The 17,146-nt window shown below is 45.0% G+C and overlaps 1 protein-coding gene across 1 annotated transcript; it reads left to right on the top strand.

Moving 5' to 3' along the window:
- The first annotated feature begins 2,522 nt into the window (after positions 1-2,522).
- LOC135392695 (forkhead box protein D3) lies at positions 2,523-3,324 on the top strand. Its single transcript, XM_064623421.1, has one exon. The coding sequence runs from the start codon at positions 2,596-2,598 to the stop codon at positions 3,166-3,168; it is 573 nt and encodes a 190-aa protein (XP_064479491.1). The 5' UTR covers positions 2,523-2,595; the 3' UTR covers positions 3,169-3,324.
- The last annotated feature ends 13,822 nt before the right edge of the window (positions 3,325-17,146 follow it).

Here is a 17,146-nt window from a genome sequence, read left to right on the forward strand (position 1 = left end):
TTTTTCTTCCACTAGGATCTTCCGTGAGAATGTCGTGTGAACACATAGTTAGTGGAGGGAAACACGGCTTCGCGCACGCAAAGAACAAAATTGGGAGAAAAGCTATAGTTGTTGATTGGCATGCGATATTGCATAGGTGGCGTACTGTAGAATCAGGTCCTAATTATCGTAGCCCATACATGGACACCATTTCACTCATGGTGCGGTTTAGGTGTTGAATATGTCATCTGTCTGCGGCTGGATAGGGTGTGGTGGCACAGCGTATTCTGTACCGTTTCCGAGAGAAAGCACCTTGTCCTCTCGCTTAAGGTGCCTACGAGCCTCTTTGGAGGAGTGTCGGAGGATAATATTTTGTAGAAAAAAGAGTGTGACGTCAGACGCAGCACCAGAAGGGACTCGACTCAGTACGTCTCGGCATACTGGGTCAAGTATAGTCAAGGGATGTAAATCTTCACTTGTCTGCCAAAGAAGACTGGGGATATTGTCCCAACAGATCGATCGCAATCTCTTCAACGGTGGTACCAGGAGGACTAGTTGACAGTTGGCAGGAGACCAGACGCAAGTGTTGTTGGTACTTTCCTGGCTTGGCATGCTGCACAGCTCTTCACGAATCTGAGCAGAGAACGGCACAGGTAGCTCCGGAAATATTCCCTCCGTATAGACAAGCAGACGATGGAATAGCCTGCTGTGAAACAATCACGGCAAACGAAAGTGCAGTCATCTGTATGGACCTTCTGTCCTTCTTTTACTGCACTCTTCCACCGCATGAGGCTGAACGTTGCCTTTACACCTGTCTTTAAACACCGCCTTGGCTCCACCTCGTCTTCCTTCTGCCCCACCTGTAGAGTGTGGTGACCTCTGCCACATCATTATGGCTTGTGGGCAACATCACCAAGAGCGTGACCCCTGCAAACGGATTGACCAATGGCCGTTCGTTGCATAGTAATTTCCATGGGTGGTGATGCTGCCCACAAACCAGGATTGCCAACGGCCCACAAGGCAGGATGACCAACGGCCCTTCGACCCTTTATTCCCAATGTGAATTTGAACGGCCGTTCAACCTCGCCAAGATTCTCGGACCTGGGTCGAACGCTGCTCACTAGATGCTAAGCCTTCGTGTTCTTGAGGAGTCCTTGCGCTCCACCGGTCTGGTAACGGATCTTTCATAGTACACCTCCCATCATCGTCCCCTCATTCGTCCACGATAGAGCAATGGGGAAATGTCCCGCCAGGCGGCGGTGAATCGCCCCTTTCATCTAATGTACATGTTTTTTACTTCCGTGTTTACTTACGCGCTGCGAAGCAACTGGTGCTATGAGCGGTGCACGGATGTGGACTGATGGAGGGAGGACTGCAGGAAAGAGGCCGACTTCAAGGAGAACTGTGCTAACATTCGGCTGGAAAGTCTTCGGAAAACCCAGGGAAAACCTGAGACAACAACGGGCGGCTCCATCGACCCGGGCGGGACAAGACAGCGGATCCAGGATTTTACAGAGGAGGGGGGTCCAGCCATGGACAGCATGCTAGATACGCGATCTGGGATCAATTAAACACTACGTGAATAGCGAAATTGAGGAGGGGGTCATCCGAACCCCCCTCTAGATCCGCCGCTGTGTATATGTGTGTTCTGTCATTGCGAATTGTTTCCGCATGGACCTTTCCCTCGTTTGGATATTCTTTCTTGTTGGATCTATACCCAGTATGGATCCCAGTCACGCGACCTCAGTGGATCGTCGGACCTCGTCTGATCTCTTTTTTTCGAGCTGGATCTTTCTTCCACAAGCGAGACCGTCATGGCTGTCGCTGATAACTTGAGGGACGAAAAGGATCCTAGATAGGTTTCATGGTCCCCACTCATGTTCTGCCTGCAGGGTACACCGTTGGTGACAGCAGAAAGTTGGGTATCTGGTTCAGACATATAGAAGAATGGGGATATATGGGGATATAACGATATTTAATATATTCCCTTCGGACAATATATTGGGAGAATGGGACATAACCCTTGCGTCACGAGAGCTCTGTGACACGCTCTTCACGCACATTGCCTGACAATCCGTCCGACGGCAAAGCTCGTTGCAGAGGCATGTTGCTCGCGTCTTGGGCCGACTTCACAGAGAACTGTGCCGACATTTGCATTACAGCTTCGGAAGAAAAACCCACGGAAAACACCATCGCAGAAACTAAACAGCTGATGCTATCCGTGATGCTTCGATTGCGACATTCACTCTCGTTTAGGCGTCAAAAATTCTGCGACTGGGGGGAGTCCGATCCTAACAGCGGATCGCGCGGTGCGTCAGATTGGACTCAAACCCATAAAAGTGGCTTCGGCACAAACGGCCACAAAATCAGTTGACACGGGGGTATACTTTAAGTATAGGAAAACAAAAGGAGTCCACTTTGCAACAAACGCGTTATAAACGCGGTGGAACGGTGCGAGAGGGGAAACCTCCCGCCTACCGCCCCGACAAACTAAGTTTCCATCCAAAATGTGACTACACAAGCGTTCGAGCTCCGCCCTGAGCCCTGCCTGTTCAGCGGACCGCCTCAGCTCCGCCTCCCAATCGCGCTTGGGACGGCGGCAGCCAGTTGCTCCCGATGCACGACGTCGGCGGCTCGGCGGGGCCCCTCCATGAGGACTACGGAATGAGCCCCAAGGCAAAGAGCAAAGAGGAGGATGGCAAGCAAGTCGTGAAACCTCCGTACTCGTACATCGCTCTCATCACCATGGCCATCCTGCAGAGCCCGGAGAAGAAGTTGACGCTGTCGGGCATCTGCGAGTTCATCCGGAACCGCTTTCCTTACTACCGCGACAAGTATCCCATGTGGCAGAACTCGATCCGTCACAACCTCTCCCTCAACGATTGCTTCGTGAAGATCCCTCGGGAACCGGGCAACCCTGGCAAGGGAAACTACTGGACGCTGGACCCCGCCAGCGAGGACATGTTCGATAACGGCAGTTTCTTGCGACGCCGGAAACGCTACAAGCGTCAGCAGCACGAACCTCTTCACATGTTGGGGCCCCCGTTGTTTCCATTTCCGTACCACCATTTCTTGCCGCCTCCGATGACGCTGCTGCCCCCCCTGCCTACCCCTGTGGACCGGAAAGGCGCTAGTTTTACCATTGAAAGTATCATCGGTCAGCAGCACCCGTCCTTCGACTGGCGATGACAACGGCAACTTGTACAGAACACCGCGGCGGACTTTTCCATAGCCGTAAGTGTTGTCACTTAGAGTGTCCATTCCCAGACTGTAGAGAAGACAATGTGTATAGAAGCCTTCGTCGGTTGTCTTTATGTAATTACATTTATTCATTATTAAAGCACGCTCTCCAGAAACCAGTGGGTCGATATCACTTCACTTCAAAGCCGCGACACGGAAACTATGTAAAGACCTGAATGACGTGTCTGACCTTGTGGCAAATTCCACTAGACGTTGGATAGTTTACACTGGCTTGAGTGTGCGTGTTACACTGGGTATATATATAGGCTTCGGTGCAACGCGCGTCGCGTTTCAGTGTGGTTACTCCGTTCGTTTCTACACTGAACTCACACTACACTGCGCTGTACGAAAGCGACCAGAGGAATTCGCCATGTTATTGATGACGGATATATGTAATACGGAGCCTCCTTCTTCAAAGTGTGACCGAAAAAAACGAACGCCACGCGTGAACACCTCGCGGCGCGTCCTTTGATGTGAACAGAGCTCTTTGTTCTCACACATGGTCCGCAAAACGACACCGACAGTCTTCACGCGGATGTAACATCTGTTCGCAACCAGGGTCAATAAATTCGTTTCATCGTGTTTTCGCTTTCTGCAAATAGTTTTTTTTTTCTTTCTTTTTTTGCCTTCGCGAACGAACTTTGTCGGCCTTCGAAACCGATGAACGCAAACAAATGCGCGGCCTTGTTATAAGTCGCGGGTATTTATACAACACGTAACTTTATTGCGGCGCATATACCTTAACGACATATATAACACGAGAGCGTCTTCGAAGAATCTTTCATTCCACACTCCAAATGAGACGAATATATAAAGGAAACCTGTGTAAGGCAAACTTTCTCGTATATATACAGTCATGCGACCTTTTGCGGACGTTTTGCAGACGTCTTCTTTTCTTCCGTCACTAACTCGGCTTATTGCAAAAATTGGATTTGCTCCGAAATGAGAGCGCTGAAATATCTCGTGTCATCATCGTTATCATGCTGTTGTTGTTGTTTATGTATACGACAAATTACACTAGCAATTCCTTGCACTTCTTTGCACTTTTTATTTCTTACACTTCTATATCTTCAGAGTTGAGAAGGGGTCGATGGAGTTTTTGCACAAGTTTGTGCTTCCGTTCTTAGTTACTATAGGACTTCGACTAGAACGACAATTAGTTGATGGAGCTCGATATGATATATAGACCAATGCAGCAGTCCTCTCAATCTGAGTGTTCTTCTCATTGTTCGCTTATTAAAAAGGCAACACTTTACACACCTATACACTTTTCAAACATACCTACCGATATGTCTTCTGCTGCACGACCTTTTTCATTCGCATCACTTTATTCTCAGATTCCTGCTCGGTCTAACTCAACATTTTTGAACTTAAGGCGAGTTCCCACATATAGCGCTTCGCTCTACAGGGCTAGAAAATAGCGCTCGAAACCTAGCGCTGTTTTTCCGTTAGCCGTTCTCACATACAACCAAGCACATAGCGATATCCTGCTGGGGTCACGGGATATCTCTTTGCGACGTGATGCACCGGTGCTGCCGTGATTGCTTACTGTCGGCGTCGGGTATCCGCAGCATCAAGGGGGATGACACTTTCGATGCTGTGATCGCGATACCACACTATAGTAACCAAACACCCATGCATTGGCAGATGAAACTCGTGGCCATTTTCACGTCGTCGTCGTCGTCGTCGCATTCCCGTCTTGCTGCTTCGAGTGATCAGAAGCAAAAGAAACCCCAGCTTCCGCGACGTCACGGCTGAAAGAAGCTCACGATTGGTTAAAGCAGACTCACCGCTCAATATAGCGCTAGAAAAGTTGACCGGGGCTCTACTTCGACAAGAGCGGTTTTATAGCGGTTCGTAGCAATGCGAGGAGGAAAATATAGCGCAATTTTCTAGTGCTGTGTAGCAAAGCGCTATATGTGGGAACTGGCCCTTATATTCCAGTGAAGAACTGCACAAAAAGAGTGCACAAAATCGAATGCAGGTACTTATCTGTTACAGATATAGATATTGTATATGATATCTGTTCTGCAGATATCTGCACCCCTTTCTCTCTCTCTCTCTGTCGTGAAACTGAATTTTTATTGATGAACTTCGTCATTAAAATGCGCTAGGAGCTTACGGACGGGGACAAACACACGGATAATATATACGTCCACGTTTTTAACGCTTTTAATCATGAATTTATCCACTCACCAACACGTTCTGACCTGGATTTTTATTATTGTGATGATGATGATGATGAAGGCAACATAAAATTGGGATGTAACTGAATTTTACGGTTTGTCACTTCTTTTCATTTTGAACAAAGTATACTTAGCCCTTCCGGCATCCCCTTTGCGTGACTTGTTTTCGATTCTATATAAGTCAAGTCCTTTGATAAGTGAGCGAAACCTGGTGTCTTATTGATTTCAATCTATTCCTTTTCAAGCTTCCAAAACGCTCTCGACGGAGATTAAAAGGTGGTGGTATATACTGTAAACGTTTTTTATTTTTATTTTTTATTCGCGATATATTAGTTTTCGCGAATTTCGCGACCGCTAAAAAATCCCGAGAAATTGTATAGTCGCGGACACAGTTTGTCGTTTATCCCGCGGAAGGAAAGAGCCCCGGAATCGCGAATTTAAATACTCGCGTTAAATAAATTAAATACTTTTAAAAAATAAAATACTCTATAAATACTGGAGTTTGACAGTATTATTTGGACCGAAGGACCGACTTATCTGTTCCTTTTCCTCCGCGCATCGTCGCCGAAAACACCGTCAGAATAAATTCAAATGACCCCCCGGGGAGTGGGCTAAATTTATAGTTAGTAAAACGTTCTCAAGAGTGAGGACACTTTTCTGTCCAAAAATATATAAAAATCATGTCCATGGCAGAAATGGTAATTCATGCGCCCCTCGAATGTACTAAGCATATATGAACTTTATTCTTCATTGATATGCTTTGTACGTAAATGCTTCGCGACATACATAAACGTTACCTATATTTTGAAGGTAACCATCGTAAGTGTTCTACGTCGCCGTAGACATCATTTTGAAATGGAAGACGTGCTATAATTGTAAGCAATTTGAATGTGTGAAGGATGGTTGGAGTTCTGAAAGTTTTTTTTTAAAGAAAAACCTCGATTTGTAGATGGAAAGTGCTTCCTTTGGTCACTTTAAGAATATACCGCCCCTGTTGCCGAGAACCCTTAGAAGCCGAGTTTGGGCACCCTACGCCTTATCTTGGGATCACAGCCAGATACGCAGGGATTTTTTTTTTCAAGTTAAATGTTCCGCAAATTTGAGTTATAATAGACGACTGTTATTAATATCTAGTACGGAGTGAAGACAGGTATTCCGTTGTTATCAGGTAACCGTACACGAAAGTTTTTGTTCAGCAATGCGCGTGTGCGTGGCAATTATCTGTTGCGCGCACATATTCGATTCTGGAACTTTTCGACTATTGCTTGCTCGTTTAATATTCGTTTTGAGTGATCAGTCTGATTCGACATTGGCAGTGTACTAGGCGAAGGTAAGTTCTAGATTGCGGGAGCAGTGGAGCGGTCGGGCTTTACCCGAAAAGACAGACATTGATTTGTATACGATCACATCAGCAAAAGACGAAGAACGTGTCACTGATTGACTGATCTTGGACACGGGGACAAGGGTGTCAATCTGCTTCAATGCAAGATGTGCGCACACTATCCGACATCTTTCGGCTTCCGTTTTGGCTTTGTTTACCTACTTCACAAGCGAGAAAGTCATTGCTAATCAGTACCAATTACTTCGATACGACGCTCGATAACCTCTTCGTTTCTTACGCTTCGTGCTTTCAAGGAACGCTTAACTTGCGCTTTAGTCCCGCAACACCGCATTCGATGCATTCGACGTCCTACCCTCCCCTATTGTCCTTCTCTCCACCAGTTTGAGCGTGATGCGCGCAAGAATGTTACTTGCCACAAAACAGCTCTTTTTCCGAGCATTCTGATTGGCGGAAATCGGGAAAATCAAAGCATATGCGCAATCAAATTACTGTTTGACGCACCACAAGCAGGTAAACAAACACAACGCAGTTTGGTTGATCGCCGTCTTTCTGAGCAATCTTTAATGTATAAAGTACTCTTAGGAATACCTTTTACGTACTTCGGGGGCTTGGAAAAAGGTGGTGGAGATGCTGGAAGAGGCGAGACGAAAACGGTGTTTGATAGCGCGGATTCATAGAATGCTTTTACGTTAATGGACGTGTTTTCCAATACGAGATCGTATTTACTATATTTTGCAACATTTGACTTAAGTATATCTTGCGATTGAGAGCGATTATGTGCGCCACAAAAGCTCTTCAGACGCCACCTCAATCAAATATTTATTTCCGCGGCAGGCCACGTCTTTTATATGTACCTATATGATTTGGTCTATAGACGGGGGACGGGGGGATATGTTTAATGCAAAGTAAAAAAAGAGAAGGGAAAGGTTAGCCACGGTGTCGGCTTGCTATTCCCAAAAGCTATCAAGCAAACAAAAGACGATACAAGCAGCTGAGACACAGAAAATTATGAAAAAATACAGAATAAACAGCTCCTTCACTAATCGTTGCGCATAGGCATTTCTGATAAACGTGCCAGGAAAGTCTTTGGCCCATTTTTCATAACCGAACTTTGAAGTATGTATACCTCTTGACTGACCAAAACTTCGAATATTCTTCTCGAGTCACTCCGAACGAATAATTCAGAAGCGACAGCAATATTACAGAATGGAACGTTGCAGATACTTACAGAGTTGCAATGCCACTGAAATATATGCCTCATAAACGACTAGACTCATAATATACCCCTTTTGAGACAGAAATGACCATAAATGAGACATAAATAAACCTTCTTGACTCTATCATTTTCGTATATACCTTCCAAAATTGGCCATTAGCTTACGGGGATATAGCATACAGTCATGCTACAGGAATTGGCATATAGCTTACAGTCATGCGCCTTCGGCGAGGTATATTTTAACACCTCGAGGTGTGATTTCAGAATTTGAGGGGGTATATACTTGCAAAAGCGACGTAACTATTGGGATAATTTGAACACTTTCGGTCGTTATTTCGGAGCTGTCTCGGAGCATATAGTTCTCTTGAGCTCAAGGAAAGTACCACGTTCTACGCAGTTACAAGCTGCTCCAGACACCTTTAGTTCTTTCTTGTGTTTTCATCCTCATCATCTTCCTTTCATCCTTCATCATCTTCACATAATGTTCCACGTGCAATGGGGTAGGGTACTGCATCACCGCGGTAAAACACCCCATCTTCATCTTCATCATTTATTGTTGTCGTTGTTGTACAAGCTAAAGTTCAGTAAAAAGTTAGTAACGTTACCACACGTTGCAAAAGTTAGTGAAACTTGTATAGACGATATACTGTTACAGCCTCCGATCGTTGTGGAATTCCATGGTTGCACCCTCTTCACGTATGGCACGCAGGCGATTTATTCACAAGGGCAAACTCATTTACAGGAAGCACAAAGTGTGCTGCCATAAACCACCGAACTAACCTTTTAGTTACAAAGGCGGTTATGCTAATGATCGTGTTTTTGCGCGGGTATACTGTAAAACGTTTACTGTTCGCCTTTATTGAAATAAATTATAAGCCCGTATTTAAAAAAAAATAGCGAATTTTTAGGGCATGCGGAAATAGCGATCGAGAATTGACACAATACAAAGCAATCGCAAACTTTATTCTTCACACCTGGTTGCACAACTTATTATGGTAAAGCCTCTTTTGCAGCACGCGCTTTTATAAAACGGTACGGGTAATCTGGGGATTTTACCGCGAAGCAGACCAATCAAGCCACACATTCTAGCATCCAGAATTCGCGAAATTTTAAGTGGCCGCAAATTTGTGCCTTTTGTCCGATTCGCAAACAACTGCATGGGGTCACGAAATTAATAGATTTTATGGTATATGTTACGGCCATGTTAAATCTCCAATAACACGTACTACGGGCTTATATTGTTACATGGACACCATATGTATGTATGCGGAGTCATTTTTTTCTTTTTCATAATCAATCAATCAATCTTGATGCTGACCACAAGGTATATATATGTTCCATGAGACTATAACGTGTTACTTTTCTCAGTTTTCAGCAGTGGTACACATATTTTCGGTAGCCCAGCTGTATAACGCTCAATGCGAAACCATGACACACGTACTGCAATGCGATGGGATCTGGGCTACGTATATATTATACATGGGCCATCCAAGTCTTAATAAGAGCACATCTTCTGTATGTCAATTCTCTCCTGTCTCTCAAGATCGAAAGAGAGACGGCTAAATGGGACCCGTAATGGAATCATTGTTAATCGAAGGTTTGCGAAAACCGTGTCAGTCGTCATGCCATGTCACTGTCACACAGTGAACACATAATTGCTGCAAATTTCATCCGCCCGGTTGCTAGGGGACATCAAAACGTCGTCTTCGTTTTTTTTTCTTTTTTCTTTTTTTAATTATCTCGTCCTGCGCGTATATAGAAGAAGGGCCATTTTAATTACAGGGCAGGATTGTCACGCTCCGCATAGGCGGATATTAAAAGTCATAACTCAGGGCTGCTAAAAAAAAAAAAAAAGAAGAGATATGCCAGCTATACTCGAAGATGCACCTTTATAGTTGTAGGGCTTGGCGAATAGTAATTTTATAAACCAAAAGGAATTGTTATATATCCGAGGCGAACACAGGGACTGTATGTAATGTGTTCTGTATATGACATACAGCATAATATCTTCGTATATGGAGCAGCAATCACTTTGATCTTCTACTCCTCATTCCTTCTGGCGTTTTTGTGTTTTCGAGCTGCATCATCGCGACTCCTATTCGAATGCTTTCGGTTTCGAAGACGTACGTGGCTTCATTTCGATATTCGAATGTTTAGAATTTCATGTTCGATTGAGAATTCGATACGGTGATGCATGTAAAATTATTCGCTTCAGCGTTCGAAAAATCAGAATGTTCGCGCAGTCCTTGATAGTGCAGGTTTTTGCAGACGATTCATCAAAAGCAACGAATTGCTTTTGCATTGCTCAAACATGCAAAAATAAAATAAAATAAATAAATAAATAAAGATCTTAATTAAGTTCCCGTAAGTATCGCCTCGGGGGACCTCTCTCGTTTTTTGTATAAAATGCGACGATTCCAAATGCGAAGCGTCAACATACACGCGCTTTTGTTTGCGCCAACATTTCGTTTCTGCGCGCGCGCGTATGAAACTTGATCATTTATGTACAGCTCGCAAAATGTCGCGCGCGCGTTTCTTATCCGAGTAGTAGATAAGAGCGCGACATTCGTCATTTAGAAAAAAAATATAGAGAAAAGGCGATGGGGGTAGGAGGTTTCTCTCCTGAGGGAAGGGAAGGTGCGTTCTCATAAATGTGCGTCAACCCGAGCAAATATCGGGGGACGAAAAAGGCGCCAATATCGCGAGTGCAAACATTCCCTAGAAACCCACGAGGATGACGTAATTAAAATCGACGCGGCATTGTGTGTGTTTGCAGCTGGTAGAGCAAAGCGACGGGAATTGTTTTGTTCCAAATCCCTGCCGCAGTTACGCAATTAACGGTATCGATCCTCGAACTGCTGAACGTTGTTAGCGTATAGCTTCAATTCGAAATTGAATGCACTTCTCGATATCTCCCATATACATGTAAGGTGCACTCCCGAAAGTTATGGGATATTGACGAGTGGCTGTTGTATAACGCGCACCCCCGAAACCTATCGGAAATTGGCAGTTGGCTGGTATATATAACGCACAACTCCCGAAAATTTGCGAAAAAAAAAAAACACTCGCGTATAACGCTCTCACCCCCGAAAATTTTGCTGAAACTAAAAATTATTTTATGTCTAAGGCGCACTCCCGAAAATTAATTAATTTAAAAACAAGTCTGGTGTATTACGCGCATCGATGCATAATGTGCGCTGCGAGATGAAAGGACAACAGATATTGTAAGCTCTACATCGCCGTTTGTATTCAACTGTAAGTACTTCTTAATACATCTGTATCACGAATGCAATGTTTTACTTGAAGCAATCAAACGATATCTCGATCGTCACCACTCTCTCCCTGTTTTCCTTTTTCAACAACGCCAGTATTTTCCAATGAGTTCACTGACATTTCGACGGCTTTCTTCCAGGTATATCCTGGACCCACCTCGCTATACCTTCGGGTACTGTCCACTCTTCGTGTCTATACTCGTGTTCTTCCACTATCATCCACTTTTCCCGATTTTCCCCAAAGTGGCACTCCAATGGATGAGTAACTCCTATCTCGAGCGGCTATGTAGACTAAAGAGCGGGACAAGAGGTTGCGCGGCATCTTCTTCGGAACTGCTCACATCCCCATTTTTTTCTTTATCACATCACATCACATCACATCAGAACTGCTCTTTCGGAAAAGAGCACCGCAGCGCCTCTAACTTTTTAGACTTACTGATTTTTATTTTCAAGTGATTTGTAGTATAGCCGGCTCCTGTGTTTTGTAGGAGCCACCATCGGTATATATTTATTTCCTAACTCCAACTCCACCTGATGGCGATGGTTCTCCCTCACAATATATATATAACTTCGTTTAACGCGCTCCAGTACATAACATGCACTGCCTCTTCCGGGCACTTTTTACACAACTCCAAGTACAAATTGTTATTCAACAAATACTGCAATATACAAGTTTTATTTTGGGGCTGTAATGCAGTCCTCCTTATGAAAGTAGCTGAGCAGAGGACTACGTGATATTATACTGGTCAAGCTGGAGTATCCAGTGCGTGTAACATATTCGATGATCATATTCAGATCATTGAAAGTCAAGTGACCCGACATCTGCGTCTACATACATCAGACAACATAAAAACAAAAACAAAAATAAAAATAAAAAAAGAACAACGAAATATCATATAAAACTCCCGAAGATTGAAACACCTATCGTTCAAAATAATAAATAAATATAAAGCCATCACTCTCCGTGATTTTGTTAGTGTTGTAATATGACCAAAGCTGACATCACCGGACAGCTGTAGTAATGAGTAATATTTGTGTTAAGACTTACAGATACTACACGGTTGTGGACTTCTACTCGATTTTTACTGGGCTTCTACCCGAGGAGGGTTTCAAGTTTTTGCACACCGCGAATTGATTGCAGGGCAAAGTTAGTCCTCGGGATGGGAACATGGTCTCTCTCTCTTCTTTTTTTTTTGTGTGTATAATATAAGATGAGGAATATATGCAGAAAATATTGAATATAATTACACGTAGTCCAAGTCCGGTAAGTTTATAGACATCCAAAAATAGAAAGAAAAACTTGAATGCAAGCACCACGCTTTCGGAAAATGGGAATGTATGTGCACATGGTAATAGATGGGAATATGGGTTACAATTTCAATAACGCGCGTGCTTATGTACTGGAAAGTGCGGAAGTTAAAACAAAGCCTGAGCCAACACCATCCAACGTACTGGAGAAATTCATTAAATTCACGTGCGTTGTTTTGAGACGAGAGAGAGAGAGAGAGAGAGAGAGAAAAAAAAGCGCTCGGTTTCAGTTTATCTTGGAACCTGTATTGATTTTCCATCATTTGCCGGTTGGGATTAGCCGAAACGGGAAGCCGGATACCGCGCAGATGAAAGGCTTCCAGCCCCCGTGTGTCGTATCGATTCCTTCGGGGTCTTACGTAAGTACAGTCACTCTATTATAACTGCGTAGAACAACAATCGGTCTTCCACGCCCGCAATTACTCCAATCCCTCTCTGTGGCAACAGAACGCGCGTCAGAAATCGCCCAAGACGGCAAGAAGGAAAACCTCGGACAGATCGCGCGAGTTTTTTTTTTTTTTTTTTCTCGTGAGTTTATAATGCCCCCGAAAAACCCCCAAGAATAAAGTTTTGCGAACACACAAGCAAGCCGCGCGGAGGAGGGCATGTTAACAAAGGCATTGTGCAAACCGAGCGTGAAATGAAATTATAAACTACCCAGTGAGCAGGCTGCCGCTGCTGCGGAGCACATTGAGTTTGATTTACAAAAGCCAGATTAAGGCGATCCTTTCACACTGCGGGAACGACTGAAAAGCACCGACGGGGAAGTTCCCGCGTGTGTGTGTATGTGGTGGTGGGAGGGGGGGGAGAGGGGGGGAGGACAATGTTTACCTCCTATTAGTGCTTCATGAGCCGAAAGCTGATGCGATCGAGAGGTTTGCTCCACGGAAACAACAGAACGGCGGGTCGACGCGATGTTCTCGCTTGATAGCGATTTGTTGCTGACGGACATCTCTCTTGACCTGTGTGTGTGTGTGATGGGACTCATTCGACACTTCTCCCCTTAATGAGAGGGAGCTTCCAAAGGGTTGAGCCATGGCAACGCGCGAGCCCAGCTTCTGTACTGGCCAACGTATCCTGGACAACGAGACGACGGACAAATTTATGCCATTTCTGGGCGAGTTGGCTCGCCGAACAAAAGTTGCATTTATGCTTCTCTTGTTTCGCGGGGGGGTTTGTGTGGGCTTGTTTGTAACTAAGGCCCGGTTGTGGTCTCGGATGACACGGCGATATCGATGACGGTTGCGAGTTGCTGGTAGAGGGAAGTGTCAACGTAAAGGTTCTTCACTTGGCTACAGTGGCGTATAGGCAGAGAAAGAGAGGCGGGTATTGGAGGTTCAAACTCCTCTACAAAATCATACCATTGGTAAAGCATTCGGGAGAGGGAAAAGGAGGGTGAAATCTTCTCCACGAAGTAAAGTTTCCGTATCCTTTCCGAAATATTTTTCGGACCACGCTGTACTGCTTGGCTATACGTATGCGCTTGACATCCAGCGTACGTATGGTGACATCCAGCTGAAAGGATTACGCAAGGTTTGCGATTTTCGTGAAAACGACTTCGCGAGCAGAGCGAAGATTCTAGAAAAAGGGGAGAACAACGCTTTCCTTTCAGTGTAATCAGAGCCATGTCCAACACCGTCGAGGACTTCTGATGTTCTTGGAGTTCCTCTTGGCTACCGGCTTGCTCCAGACGCTGTAGGGTCCACCCCTGCATCTCAAGGACCATTGGCGCTTCTTTCATGTGCTTCTTCCTTTTGTGCGACGTATAGCGTTGCGCAACCAGACGACGGGAGTTCGAGTTGGACTTGCACATAACTTCATTTTCATATTTCACATCTCATGCTTCTCGTGTAATGAGGTAGGGTACTGCTCTCAAGCGGTGAATCACCCCAGGCCATAGTCATGATTTAGTTGTTGTTGTTGTTGTTTCAGTGTAATCGATGTTATGAGCCTTCGGAAGCATGAATTGACGAAATGTATTCTTGCACGAAAAGGCCGCTTCAGTGAATTTTAGTGTGCTTTTTTTTTTCTTATTATTATTATTAGCATACTTCAGAATTAACAAGGCGCGATTAAATCGGCATTTGTCCATTTTATTCACAAACTGATTCAACGATTTCCCTCCCCGTGCGTGGTCTATTCTATATACATGCGAATCCCCGCATACGTAACAAGTGTCTCCATACTCAAAGGGAAGTTTCGAGGCCAAAAAATATCGAATAGTTGGGAAAATAACGCCGCGTATTTTCACTTTTCGCGCGGAGGAAGAAGAGTGGAATATTAGTGGGAATAATCCAACATTGCATGTTTTCTGCTGGAGTGATTGCACGGGCAGAAGAATGTGGGAGAGAAACAAAACAGCCCCTCCTTCACACACAAAGGCGCGGAATTTTTCAATATGAGGCGCGGGGACCGACACCCGTCATATAGATCCATTTACATCGATAGCGCGGCGGCGGCGGCCTTTATTATTGCGTGCCTCGGTCGGCGGCTAATAGTGGTGCCTGGAATGCGATAAACGTTGATTTTAGATCCAGCAATATTTGGCCAGCGCGTTTCGAACAGAAGGGATGGCCGACAGTCGTCCAGAGTAAAATGGATTCCATTCCCCTGCTGCAGTCGACAGAAGTTCTCTCAAGTGTATATACAGCGCAATGCATGCTGGGCGCAAGCATGGGAACGAGATCGTGCCTTTTCCGCAGCACAATAGCTTTAATTTCTGCGCTGTTTACGTGTCCTGCGGTTATCAATCCTGGCATATTTTCTGATTGAAGGCCAGAAGTGAACGCATGAGGCATAATCAACGCTCGCTAGGTTTTCGCAGTTTCGGAAGCAGACGGCCGAATCTATTTTTGCGTTGTCGTCTGCTACAGTTGTCGTCTGCTACTGCCCCTCCTGTGTTGTTGCGCCGGTAATTTATTCTTTTTGCATTACGGTTCTTATTCTTCACACATTTACCAGATGAAATCACAATAGTCCAGTAGTTGTAGTCCAGGCTATAAACCTTTTCTAGGTTTCTGAAATTTCCACTAACCATGATGCCCGTTGTATGAGAATGACAGAATAGTTTTCATGTTCCGACTGTCGTTGCATCTTAGACGGTGCTGTGACGGTGCTGCAGTGTGTTGGAAAAATGCCGAATGACATCTCACCTGACTCAAACTTTCCCGTTTTGCAAGCGCCATTGCGGCAGACAAGTCAACTAAGCTTGGAACGAGCTTTCTATACGGGGAAGTTTGAAGGTTTTTGGCCCATATAGTCTACGGAAACTTATCTATTCACTCCAAACGACATGCACCGTATATTTGATTTCCTCTGTTGGCCCATATAGGAGACGCAATGAGTTTTGCAGCGAAGGCGTCTACATACCAACTGGCTCGCATACGCAGAAACCATGGTCATCTCCATGATACGTAACTACCTTCGGTAATTCCAACACTATCAACAACATAGTTGCGTGTATGTGTGTTTTAAGAATGCGAATTTGGGCTTAATATAGCACCATGTTATATACCACGTGTATCGATCAAGTTTGTAGCGTAATAAAGTGGAGGAATGACGTTATTATTACTTTATTCTACCTTAAAACGGATGCGCCGCTCGACGTGTATTGTCGTCAAGCAGGAGAAGGTATAGCTGCAAAAACAGTATTACAGCAGTAACCCGAGTTTCACGACCTTTTACTGGCAAATTCCAATTGTGCTCTAAATCTTCTAGGGCACTGCATTGACAGCATCTGGGAGAGTCAACTTGTCTCAAACGGTAACGCCACTGAGCTATGAAAGCCACACCGAGTCGCATTCGATGAATTAATGCAGCACCTTGACGAGGGGTGTTTTGTGACATGCAGAAAGCTAGCGTTTGATCAACTCTTCTAAGCATAGATGAGGGGAGAATGTCAATTGTCCATTGGCGGGAAGCTAGGTGTGTCATTGTGCGTCAAAGATTTGAGGAAAAATCTTCCCGCGGGAACAACAGCGCAAAGGAGACTGCCCCGACGACCGTGTAATCTTGTTCGACCGTGCGACGAAGAATGGAACGACGGTCTGCTCTCAGCAGCGCAATACTCGTCAGTCTCCAAATTCCATTTTCCTTAAATACTCCCGTAACATGCAAATGTTCCACTGTCGGCCGCAGGGCCGCATCGAACCGTAGTCCACCGTCCGTCCCCATTGCTGTCCCACCGTCTCCACCATTGCATAATTATTAGTGGGTATTAAACATCACTCGGCATCACAACTCTTCAAGTTCAAAACCCATTATCGAGCATCAACTTCAAAACTCGTTATTCGACTTCAACATCACGCATCACATCATGTCTTGGAATACGGCTACACCGTCGCAGGGCATTATTGCTTGCTGCAGTACCGCTCATGGAAAGATTTTCCCTAAATATTTCGCTTGATCTCCCTTCAAATCCGCGTACGCGGTGGAGGGAGCCTGCTCTTCTTTTTAGGGTGAGAGCATTTTTGTTAAAGCGGTCCGCCTTGGTGGACCATGTCTTGACATACGGCCACACGGTCGCAGGGCATTATTGCTTGCTGCAGTACCGCTCATGGAAAGATTTTCCCTAAATATTTCGCTTGATCTCCCTTCAAATCCG

The sequence above is a fragment of the Ornithodoros turicata genome, chromosome 4, assembly GCF_037126465.1.
Source record: "Ornithodoros turicata isolate Travis chromosome 4, ASM3712646v1, whole genome shotgun sequence".
NCBI classification, from domain to species: Eukaryota; Metazoa; Arthropoda; class Arachnida; order Ixodida; family Argasidae; genus Ornithodoros; species Ornithodoros turicata.

Coding starts and splice junctions, on each gene's coding strand:
- LOC135392695 (XM_064623421.1), top strand. CDS start 2,596: ATGCACGACGTCGGCGGCTCGGCGGGGCCCCTCCATGAGGACTACGGA.